We start from the raw sequence: 13,279 nt of genomic DNA, 5'->3' as shown, positions 1-13,279 counted from the left end.
ATGTGGCACAATAATAATCTGGACCTCGCACTCGAGACTTTTATTACTTTATATTGTAATTTTGAAAATTGTAACGGATCTCCAGACTTTAAAACCGATAGAAGTAGGAAATTGCTAAAAGCGACAGGGTAAAATGCCATACTGAGCAGGTTTCAGTCTTTCCACGACCTCTATGCAGCTCCACATATTCACATATTACACTCTTGAAGAGATAAAATGAGCCTGATGGTACTCGAATCAAACCAGAAATATGTTCATTTGAGTTTTATTTGGCGATATACGTTAAAACCCAATTACTGTTACAAATCACGAGAATACGCATTATTGCCAAACCTTACTATTAGCAATTCTTAAACTAAGAAAATATCTTAGTGTTTCTCATTCTCTAGAACTATTTGATAAACTGATTTCACCAATTTCGAACTATGGGAGCGAAACTTGGGGATTCTGTCTGGCTAATCAAATAGAGCGAGTTCATTTACAATTTTGTAAGTCTCATTTGGGGGTTAAAACTACTACACAGAATGACTTCATTTCTTCTTTTTCTTCTTCTTCCAATATATGGTCAGGAGTCATCGTCTGACTGTATAGTTGACCAGCGTTTACGGGGAACTTGGAAGGTTTAAATTTCAACCATTACGATTATTTAAAATAATAAAATACTGGCTAAAAGATGTAAACACCCCTGAAAGAAAATATATCTCAATTATATATAAGTTAATGTTAAGAGATAAATAAAACAATTCAATTATGGGTTTTTATCAAGTATGGCTCGCACAAAATGTTGGTGATGTAACCCTCTTTTTATCAATTTTCAAACAAAGAATAAAAGACATGCAGTTACAAGAGTGGACTAACAGGGTCGGAGAATCAAGCAGAGCATCATTTTATAGATCTTTTTCAACTTTTAATTATCAAATATACCTAAATCAAGTAAATGTTAAGAAATATAGGATTGCACTTACTTGATTAAGAGTTTATCTCATAGGCTTAAAGTAGAAACTGGAAGGTGGAATAATACACCATTTGGAAATAGAATATGTCTTATCTGTAACAAACTAGAAGGTGAATACCATTTTTTGTTAGAATGTGTTCAGTGTGATGACTTAAGAAAGAAATATATTAGGCCATATTTTTAATAAAACACCGAGCATGCACAAAGCAATCGAATTATTAACATCTGAAAACATAAAAGTCATAAGAAATTTAGCTACCTTCATATATAGTGCCTTTGAAAACAGAAAGTCTCATATGTAATTATTCATTCCACAGTAACTACAAATACAAAGACAGTATTGATTTTTTATATTTTTCTTTCTGATGTACGACTGCCTTTCTGGAACTAAAATACATGGTCTCCTGTCACAACTTTGCAATTGATTGGAACACTTTATTATTACATACGCATTTTTAAATTCCCGTTTACTTACAATGTAATTTTATACATCAATATTTTTCCAATTGACGTTCAAATTTCATATTGGTGTGTGACTTCATTTGTGACGACACTTTCATGTATGTCGACGCGTTTAAACTTCCCTAACGACGATATTTTCAGTTTCACTTAGGTTTAATTAATATCAGATTTGTATCATCTATTTACTAGTTTTAAGCGTAGTTGAGTATGTAATAAAAGATTGTTGGGTTTGCCTCGGGAAATATGCACTTGTTCTTTGGCGGAGTAATATTGCGCTTCTATAAGATCGCGCAGTATGTCCGTTGCGGAACTCGTGCATGTTTCTCGTTACAAATCTAATAACCTATGATTATTTGTCACAACGAGGTGTATTTTTATGCATGTAGTTAAACACTTTAAGCATATTTCCGCAACTGACAATCCTTTTCAGAATTTGTATTAATTGTCAACTTTTGATTTGATTATGGGTCATGTTGACCTACATCAAATATATCATGTAATGTGTATTATCATGATAATTGTATGAATAAACTTCATATCATTTTATTAAATGTGTATTAATCTTTCACTGTTGTTGGATGGTATTTAAACAAATGTTGTCTGCACTTTTAAATAGGCCTGAAAAACTACCATGTTCGTTTCCGTTGTAGGTATAATGTACAACGAAACACAAGATATGATTGAAGAAGCCATGAAGACGTCTATAAGAATATGGGCAATGGGACTTGAAAAACTGGCGAGAAATCCACTTCTGTCCAGAGTGATGATGCACCCCAATCATACGTGTAGTAATTCAAGCCAGGAATACTGGAAGAAGGGCTTCTGGCTGTATAGGTAAATCAATATTCATTGAGAATGTAAGTTGGTAAACGCACTCACTTAAATAATTTGCGTTACAAATGAATATAGAAGATGCTGATAAGTAAAATTTTCAATATTGCACAGTTGTGCTGGAAGGTACTCTATTGCAATGAGAAACCTTCAGTTGAAAGCGGCAGGAATATTGATCAAGGGATGAGAATCTCCTCTTCCACTTACTTCTGTTGAGAAACGTTCACATGCTTGCGAGATTGCGTTCTATAATTCAAATACGTTTGCAAAGTGGGATGATATGCATATCTTTCAACTAGTCATATTAGCAAAAAAATTCAGTTGAGTCATAACCCTATTGAAGTTACCTTTTTGCATCTCGGTATCTCTTACTTTGAGTTTAGTAAATTAATAGAATTGTTAAATTTGAATGTAATTGTTTTGATGTATATTTAAAATTCGGGAGCCTAAAGAAAACGTCATATCAGTTAACTTTATATATTTATACAGGGCGATGAGAGATGTAGTCATCAAAGACCCACCTGTATCTTTCAGTTCTAATGGCGTCATTGAATATGTTAAATTCAATATATACAATGTCCGCCCATCAACAAATCCTACATATGCAAGACGAGGCTGGAATGAATTTACATCGGTAGGTAGGAAAGTAATATAAAATAAAATTGTGTGGTTCCGTACAAGTATATCATTAATTTGTATCTAAAAATGAGTTAATTTAAAACCAGTAAAATATGGCGACAATAGGAAATATTGTTTTAATTTTTCAGATTGTTTTATCATTGGATTATGTATAGCTTGTTTTTAGAAAAGTTTGTTGTACAATAATTCTTACACTCGGTTGTAGGCCTGTACATGTCATAGAGTGTTTTATATAAAGACACTAAGTCATTTTGCTTTTAGGTTGGTACAATTTCTCCAAAGGAAGTCAATGGTAAAATGGATATGCGGATAGAAATGGATGAGGTTGTCTGGCCGGGAAATGCTGTGTTTCCCCCAAAAGGCAAACCAGAGAGGCGATTTTTCAAAATTGTTACCTTGAAAGAGCCTCCCTACATATCTTACGTACCACCGGACGCAGAAACTGGCACTTGTGGTTCACATGCAATTCCCTGCAAGCTAACTGTAGATCCAAAGAAACCAGATGAGTAGTAAGAACTTTATAAATGCATTTGTCACAAACTGTCTAGCTGTTGCCTTCTATTTAACCGGACAGTTTAAAAACTTTTATTCCAGGTAAAAATTCACGTTCAAACAGAAAACAGAATTTTTCATGTGAGGAAGTCATCTAGCTAGCATTCTGAAACTTGGTGGTTCTGTCCACCTGTGATAAAGTAATGCAGGAAGGGACACCTGTGGTCTTTCTCCACCATCAAAGCTAGAACGTTGGGTCATATGACCTTTAATTGTGTTGTTGCTACGTTAAACCTTGCAAAAATACGTAAGAGTGAGGTAATAATTACCGAGCGCGTGCTGTAAAAGACATCTCATGTTCCAGATCAAGAGGCAGATGCTAAAAGTGTTTTTTCTTTTTTATTTATTACAGTGGTAATGCAACTATAAACGAGGATGGACTAGTAGAATATTGTTGCGCCGGGTTGTGTGTTGATTTACTGAAGATACTTAGCACAAAAATGAATTTTGACTACGAAATGCATGAGGTTTCTGATAGGGAGTGGGGCATTAAACAACAGGTATATATTTAATGTAGAAAATGTAACATCATTTCACTGTATATATAATAAAGTATTCTTGTAAATATTATGACATTATGCTATGGGTAAGATATGAAATGTTTACTTTGATTTGTTATATGATGCCCAGTCATGCAGTATGTCATATCACGTCCAGTCAATTCACGTTTTGCTTTGTAGATGTTATGTTATATTTTTTAGTATTTAAAATTGAAAAACGCATCAGTATTATTTTGAAAAGTTGCAAAATCTTATATATCTTGCTTTTAAAATACGATATTATTTCCGGTAACAAAAGTACCATATCATCATGAGAAAAAGATAAATCTACCTTCGCAAAATTTTCTGCATAAATTATCGCAGAAGACTGCTCAATCCAAAAATAAAATCTTACAATAATGGTCGTTTATTTGAAAGTACCAATGCACAGATAAAATTAAATTTTTCCTGATCGAGTAGTCCAAAAGTTATGTGTTCGTATTACCTAAACATCACCTTGTATTGTGTTCGCTATCTTTAGCTTTACTTTTGAATATGTTGCACGCCTAGATATTATTACGATGTTTTTAGTCAAACTGATGATAAAATACAGGACTGTGAAAAAGGTAGTAATGGTATAAAGTCTAGATTTACCATGGGGTTGACTGACCGCCGTAAATATTCCTAAATATATAATTGCCGTCATATTCTATTTTCGCAAACATGACCACATGCATAGATGCCGCATGTAAAGGAATATTTCTATACTCGAAGTAATTCTATGAAAAGTAAAAGAACTAATTCATATATTTTATGACAGAATGGTGAATGGACTGGACTTGTTAAAGATATGATGGAACAAAAGGCAGAAATGGTTATCACATCTATTAAGATTAACCACGAAAGAGCCACAGCGATGGATTTCTCCACACCATTTCTAGAAACTGGAATCACAATAATGGTAGCACTTCGCAAAGGTGCAATCTCTGCCACCGCATTTCTAGGTATGTACAAATATTTTATATACAAGTATAAATAGGTGTGACGAGTTGAGACAATACTGTACAAGTAGAGGTTTTATGCTACGTGAAAACAAGTTGATTTTGAATTAAAAAATTTCTTTTGATATAATCACAAAGCTTAGAATTATATTATGAAAATATGAACAATGACTTCATAGTATATATGTAAACGTACATGTTTGTGTGTAGAAACATTACTTTGTGTTAGGTTTAAAGTAGTACAAACCAAATACATGTATAGCTAAGCCCAGTATAAACCTAAAAGGTTGTTGTAACAAATAACTGTGACAAATGACATTTATTTGAGAATGTAGATCTATAAGCACAGTTAGTTTAAATATTTAGTCAAGTTAGGTCTGATGAGGAGTTTTCAACATTTAAAGTTAGCAAGTAAAATAAAGTAATAAAGTGAAAGACGCTCATTGGAAATTGAACATGCGTTAATTTCCTGATCGTATAAGGAAGATGGACAAAAGTATGGGCCAGTTGATATATATAACTAAAGAAGTATCATCCAAGAGGGGTACTTTGGGGACTACAGTGGGTACTATTTTCACATCAAATACAGCTTACAAATATTCTTACTTTATATTATGTATTTCCTTAGCAACAAGAATTAAGCGGATATTTCATTCGTGAATATTTCATAGTCTAAATCATATTCAGCTGCTTAAGCAAACGCATTCTTCCTCGTGAAGTACTCTAAGCTAAAGAAGCATTATATTTTGATAGATTTAGATATTTAATAAGTGCTAAGTGCATATCTTATACAAACTCGATATATATCATTCAATATCATTGAAATGTTTAGTCTAAAATATTGTGAGGTTATAATTAACATGACATAAAGAGGGAAATCAAATCAGTGTCGAATAACCTTTATGGTTATATGGAGACGTTGTTATTTCTTACGCAAATATCATGTTTGAAACCATACAGTTCAAGCCTCACATAAATACATTGGAATCATATTTAATTTTTATCATTTTTTTCTGTTTGGTACAGTTTTAAAGAAAACTAGATTTAATTAATTTCCCTCTTAAAATACTTCTGTTAAATATTTCAATACTTACCCTTAGCTCAACCCGTTCAGAGCTGTCAGACTTACTTTTTATGTATATAATTTAGAAGTTGATATCGTGGTGGAAGTAATTATATTTCGCGAAACAAGCCGCTGCAAAGTTTTACATCTTTCTTGTTTAGAGATTATTCTACCCAGATCTTATCTAATATAATCACCAGATGTTTGAAAATAAAATGTTGGCGGAAAAACAAAAGTTTAATTCTTCTAAAAACCTAACAGTTGTTATTTGGTTAACGTGTAAACTAAATTTAGATATATGGTAGTTATTTAAGACGCATAGCGCATAATAAAAAAGCCTGTAAAAACGTCAAAGCACCGACACGTGTTATTGCTTCAGAAATAAAGCCTTTTTGAAATATATTTTTTACAAATTTCATTTTAAAGAAGTAACAATATTGAGCATGACACACAGCAATTTCATTTCATACATTTCTCTTTCTGTCCTCTGAATGTGGTATTTAAACATCAAATGATTTATGTCAATATTGAGGCCACCGCAGTTATGGAACGAAGTCATTTTTTCCAATCCAGATTTTTTTTTTCTCACATGTATTTTAGCTCCCATCAAATTATATTCTAAATCGGAATATACAGTAATAAACCAACTTTAACAACAAATATAAAGATAATCATAATGACCGTAAGTAAGAACACAAGTCATGTTACGGAAATGAAATTAACTGATACGTACATTGGCAAAATCATTTACACATTCTATTTATTGTTGAATGAACATATTCGTTGCAAGGTAGGAATTGTCACAGCTAGCACTCGGGAATAATTCAGCAGTAACGCATTTACTTAGAATGAAGGCTTGCCCTCTAGACCTGCATTAATGAATGTCTGAATGAAGTTTTAGTCTAACAGGAAATGAAAAACGCAATTTCCATTCGTGTAATGTAATATCCTGTGTAACACATGGGTACTGAAATGAACATTAAACAGATTTAATCAACTTTTCCTTTTGTAACGGGATTGTTTTTTTACATCTTTGATCATTTATTGTTTGTGATCCAAGTTCGTTTTTGCTTAATGAGCTGCACTGCGTTTGAGATATCACTGTGCCTGCCACTGTCGCTTTGGATACAACGTTCTTTGGATACGAAACAACATTATGGTTAAAAAGGAAATACCATGTCTTAAGCTACAAATGCATACATAATTTTATTCTAGACACGAGTTGAGAAACAAGAGTGCAATATTTAATTCTCGGCATTTATATGCATTTTCACTACATATTTGGAATAGCTCATTATGTCAATATCTAGGACGAGATACTTTAACTTATGATATTGGTGTCTTTAATTTACTTATTTAGTCAGTTATTTCGGGTGCTGGTAGATTCATATCCCTTTGCAGTCCATTTATCCAGTTTTTACTGCTATGATATAATTTAAGTGGTTTACAAATAACACGAAACTTTGGCAGCAAATGATATCTTTTACACGCATCAAGTATCAGAAATTCATTTTCGGATTTAAATTTCATCAGGATGTTGCACTGAAAGCAGCATTTGTGACGAATCGTCCATTCACAAATGTAGTCGTCTTAAATATTAAGTAGTTCACAAACGGGACGAAGCACAATATTTCGACGGTAAAATACCCATATTACCTTGCGTGTGTATGTTTGTGTGCGTGCAATATCGTGCCTGCTTTGTTGGGCATAGTCGAATTTTGAAATACTTTCACAAAACTAACCACCATAGCAAGGTAACTTTTCGCCTGCAGACCCCAAACCACTTGGTAAAAGTATAATTTAGAGGTTAAAGGTTTGATGTGATTAGACTTGTCTACGATATAACGTTTCAGCCTACTACAGCACTACGTGCTCAAGGTGTTGTGATCACTCGCCGTCCGTCCGAGTGCATTTTCTGTAGATGACATCTGTTCCAGATCACTTAGTGGAAGTTTCTGAAACTTGACATGGATGTTTCTTAAATACACGTCTGTCAATTTTGTGCAAAGAAATCTATTTCATGCAAAACTAACTTTGCCGTTGCAATAGAAATCAATAGAAATGAAATCGTAAAAAATCTTACTGTCAACAAGTTACAACTTGTAGGCTCATTTCAAAACAGTTCTTTACACAAATTGTCCTTGGTTGACTCTCTACCTAGATTGTACGAGTAAATAAGATTTGACATCAGAGGGCGTGATTATTTTCTCTATTGTTTAAAGGTCACTTATTCAAATCCTTCTTTGTCTCACATAAAAACGAGGTCTTATTTACACACCTTTAAAGCGCACCAATTTTACCTACACATATTTTTACCTTTAACTCTTTTCAAAACTCGCCGTCGTGTAAGTATAAACAAGAAATCCCAGCATTGGATAAATGCGATTGAAACACTCGTTCTACACGACATTGTGCAAGAATGCAAAAATTAGAAGCTATTTCTTTCGACTTATTCATTGTCCTGTTTACGGATCTCTTAGACAAGAACTTTTTAAAAATGTTACAAAATACAATATGTCTTTCTCAATGTATACTGACTGAAAAATTTATTTATTTGCTATCACACGAAAATATTGTTAAATACACTGCCAGAACCTGCTTTGAAATATTATGTGAAAGACGAAATAAGCTGTATAATGTTACTTAACTTGTACAAAATTTGTTCTTTTATATGAACTTTTAAAGATGTATATTAAGGTGCTATTTTAGCTTTTTTAGAACTGTACATGTATATCTTAATATTCTATATTTTTAATGATTCATTGTCTTAGGATTTTAGTCTCTCATAACTCTTATAGAGTGGTTTTGTACATGTATTTATATTTTAAAATATGTTTTATTATGTAATGTGTGTACAAACGTGAGACTTAAATAAACTATTGTTGTTGTTGTTGTTGTTGTTATTTGACTACACTGTGATAACACATTTTGACCGAAATACTAACCTTGTGCCTATTATGTTATAGTTGAAATATTGTAATTCTCGTCAGAAACAGCAAAATAGTTTCTCGGGTGACACTCCATTTTTTTCATTAATTCTCTACTTCTCATCATTTCAACCTCTGATTTTTTTCTTGTCTTGAATTATTTATTCAATAAAATTATTCGTAGAATGCAATTTTTTTCAATTTTTTGCAGAAGTACGAGGTTGCACTATGTGTCTTAGATCACATATACTTAATTTCATATTTGTTCCGTATATTCTTTCTCTCTAAAATGACAAAAAATGTTTAGCGTAATATACGAGGGTTGTTCAATAAATTTTTAGGCTGACCCTGTTATGTGCTGTTAAGTATTACTGGTACCGTTCATTACCAGTAACATGTCTGCTATCAGTTATAATTACTTAGATAGAACGACACATCGCAGTACAAAAACAGAATTTGTTCAATAGCAATAAAAACGCTCTAGCGGCCCAGTTGATCTTTTAATTCCATGAATGTAAAACTCATCAATAATTGAAAATAAAATTATATAAATTTCTGCTGTAAATGAATTTTTCTCAACATTTAATATTGTCTCCTTACGATTCAATGTAATTAGGTCATTCCAGTTTAAAACAAACAACGTTTAGTTTGGGGCAGTCTTACGTGGCCTGACATAAAGATGATGCCACAAAAACGTCTAGAAGTCCGCGCAAAACATTAAATAGTTAAAGAGCGTTGGAAAGCACAGGAAGAAACTTTAGAATTGCTTAAGAAAACAAGAGTCTTGATGCATCAGTCATATGTATTATTTACGTTAAACAAGTGATACCTTGTGGAAAACGGATATTGTTATTCTTCAAATGATACACTGATATATTAATCATAGACGTTCTTTAAATAGTGACTATATTTAAAAAAACATAAAAAAACGAATTTGACGATATGAAGTTGTCGCAGATGTGGACGACAATGCGTAACCCTTACTTAAACGAACGACCACAGCATGTTTTAACATAATACAAATGTAAGACTTTTGTCGGCTAGTGTGAAGTAATGGCATTAGTCGACGTATTTTGTGAACGACCCTCGTAACTCATTGTACATAATCACAGTATCAGTACAATTACTACCACCACTACAATGCCATGTCATAGTTTCTGCCTATAGAGTATAAGATTCTTTCACTGGTTGTAGGTGCAAATAGGAATATCCGGCCTCGAGGGTATCTGTTTAGCCGGTAACGAGGCTCCCTGCCGAGTTACCGCCTAAACTGTTACCCGAGAGCCGGATATTTCTATCTGCACCTATAACCAGTGACAGAATCTTTTTCTTGCATACCGATTTCAAGAAATAATAATAAAAATAAAATCAATTGAACGGCTTTCTTTTTAGAACTATTTCTTATGGCAGTGTATTTAAACAAAGCGCGGGAAACCAACGTCCGTAAACAGGAAAGACGTCATGACGTTTCAAAGTTATGAATTTTTGTTGAAATATTGTGATTTGAATCGAGAAATATACTATCAGGAACCAATAGGAACTGTCAATGTATTGAATTTTTATTCCGTTTTTTAAATAAAATATAAATTACTACATAAATCTTCTACATATATGTAGACCGTTATACGTCATTTACAGCACGAGAGTCATCTTACACCCCCCAGGATGTAAGATGGGTTTTTCCAGCACCGGTAAAGATACCTGAAATTCCCGTCTAGTATGCAAGAAATGTTTATCCTGTCGAAATAGTGATGAGTTTTATTCCCTCCGGTTGGACCAATGCAGTCGAGCTATATATATATATCGGCAAATGCAAATTCTTTTTTCATTTTAGCCAGAATGACAAACGAATCCTAGATACAAACGGTTGTGTTCAAACCTAGTTATAACCTGCATTCACGTGTTGTGGTAAAACTGAGATTCAGTTGATGTAATTACATTTTGTATCATATCTGCCGATATTTTTGTAATGAATTACTCTGCAAATTCTGATTGTATCTGATCTGCTCATAAATATCTGAACAGTATTACAAATCGTTAAAAAGTTAAATGTCTGCTCAATTTTCCCGATTTCATTTTATAATGATGAAGGAAAACATGATAAAATATAATATTCCTTGACATAATGGAAAGCTTTGTTTTAATCTTCCAAGCTGTCAAGGTTTAAAACGTTTTATGAATGTGCAATGACACCAAAAGTAATATCTATTTTTTCATGACGCACAGCTGAATAATGTGTCTCAAACTTTTGTTAAACACGCATTTCTGCTGATTGTAAAACTACGTGTATATATCAATATAAAGTAAGTTTTGTCTCTTTGTTTTTTTTACCGTTAGTAGCGATATATAACCGATCAGATAGTCTATTTCTACATGTCAGTCGTATTTGTACAGACATTTAGAAGTGTTTTGTACAGACATTTAGAAGTGTTTTGAAGAATTGCAGAAGTTTAATTCGAAAAACCTTTCTTTCTACGCTTGCCACGACAGGATCGCATCAATAAAACCGAAAAGAATTTTACAAAACATATTTTTCGTTATTTCTTGTATTGATCTTTTCTGAAATTCATATAACATTGCCTGTTTGGCAGGTTTGATTGTTGCCGACATGAGCCAGTCCCATTCAGTTTGCAATTCAGAGACATAAAACCATGATTTGACCATTTTGCGGACGGATATCAGATTCTTGCACACCGAACTGGCGTTTCCGGTTATTTTACCAATGCCGGCAAAACCCATCTGGCACCCCCATGCCAGATGACTGCCATGCAGTTAATATAAACTAGCGATTCATGCATTGATTTTATATTGTTCATGTAAACTACGAAAAAATCAGGTCCCTTGATAGTTTCTACCCGTTCCTTATAGTATATTTCTCGATTCAAAATAGTTATTTTACGGGAAGAATGTACCGTTACGCTACAAACGATAAAACTATGACGTCACCTCTGCTAACGGACGTTAATTTCCCGCACTTTGTGTACACACTTTCCTCGGCTAGCCACGTTACCGCCCAATGCGCAGGTGCCCTCGGGACGAATATTTCTATCCGATTTGTAAACACATGACAGATATTATTAAACGTGTCTGTTTGTTTACCAATAATTGATAACTTTTAATAACAGATCATTTGAAACTATTGAATAATTCATGAACGTTAAATTCTAAAATTTAATAATCTTGCATGAATATAACAATTTTAATAAGCTTGAAATTTTACGTTCAGAAAATTCAGACCGTGACTACTCTTAGCTTCATTGATGTACCATGAGCTGACAAGAAAAATTATAACCGTGCCGATAAATGGGAAAACAAAGGATCAACAGTTTTTGACAATAAGTGCATACATTGTTACATATCTTTGAATTGAATTTCAGAATGATATAGATAGCATTTTTAACGTCTTCAAACTTATTTCCTTGATTTTTACTGTTTGATATAAAACAATTGTCTGTAGGTGACAAAAACCTGTGGAAAATAAACGAACCTATCTGTATCACATTGGCTATCATAGATGTTGCACAATGTAAAACAATACCCCATATGAACTACCATATATACAGTACAAGTAACAAACAAAGCTATTTTAATACAACAGAAGCAAAATATCACAATATTATTTACCTTACTGGTATGTTAAATAATTCTAATATCAATTGCAGAACCCTTTGACATTGCTACTTGGTTCACAGTTATGCTTCTGTGTATCCCTATCTTGGCGTCTTTCATATTTGCATCTGAATGGTTCAGTTCGTCTGGTCTTAACCGGACAATATCATTCGATGGAGGTATCTTACACCACATGTGTATTTCAATTCGAAAATACTTGATTCCATGACACAAGTGAAACATTCAAGAACACGTTTGTATTGGCATCCTTCTTAAAACACTATTATGTCATAAAGAAACAGGTTCGTTGCATCTTCAGTTAAAAGGGTAATGTATTTTCTACGAAAAGTATGCTTTATATGAAGACACACTTTGTTTATGGAATCAAATGTTTCCTGTCAATTTTACAGACAAAACACTTTCTCGTCTTTCTATGTGGTAGTATTAGCGTCGTCGTCAAAATTTGCATGTTGTAAAAACTATTTCCGGTAATCTCTTCTGTAAAATGTTTAAAGTCGATTTAAACTAGTTTTAGAATAATTGACCGATGGTGTTTATAGTTTTCTTTGTGATATTTATGAGATTTAGTATTATTAAACTTGTAATTTAAAAGCAATGCAAAAATGCATACCAAAAAGAAGAAATCGTGCATACATACCTTTTCATACACCAATCAAAACCTAGCGCTTTTAGAGGACATTCTAGCATAAAACTGATGTTACGGTTATTAAACTTCTGCAATTTTTCAAAATGAGTAAAAA

At 32.9% G+C, this 13,279-nt stretch overlaps 1 protein-coding gene across 3 annotated transcripts in view; it reads left to right on the top strand.

The window, feature by feature from the left end:
• LOC123564320 (glutamate receptor ionotropic, NMDA 2B-like) overlaps window positions 1–13,279 on the top strand; it is a 150,982-nt gene that overhangs the window by 123,586 nt on the left and 14,117 nt on the right. For all 3 annotated transcript variants that reach the window (XM_045357821.2, XM_045357819.2, XM_045357820.2), the window contains exons 6-10: window positions 2,068–2,251; window positions 2,738–2,882; window positions 3,149–3,396; window positions 3,792–3,939; window positions 4,739–4,922. In XM_045357821.2, the coding sequence (XP_045213756.2) occupies window positions 2,068–2,251; window positions 2,738–2,882; window positions 3,149–3,396; window positions 3,792–3,939; window positions 4,739–4,922 (909 nt within the window). The remainder of the gene's footprint in view (window positions 1–2,067; window positions 2,252–2,737; window positions 2,883–3,148; window positions 3,397–3,791; window positions 3,940–4,738; window positions 4,923–13,279) is intronic.

This window comes from Mercenaria mercenaria, chromosome 2 (assembly GCF_021730395.1).
Source record: "Mercenaria mercenaria strain notata chromosome 2, MADL_Memer_1, whole genome shotgun sequence".
Classification (NCBI taxonomy): domain Eukaryota; kingdom Metazoa; phylum Mollusca; class Bivalvia; order Venerida; family Veneridae; genus Mercenaria; species Mercenaria mercenaria.
Note: the sequence above shows the minus strand (reverse complement) of the source record. Positions and strands in the feature narration are given on the sequence as shown.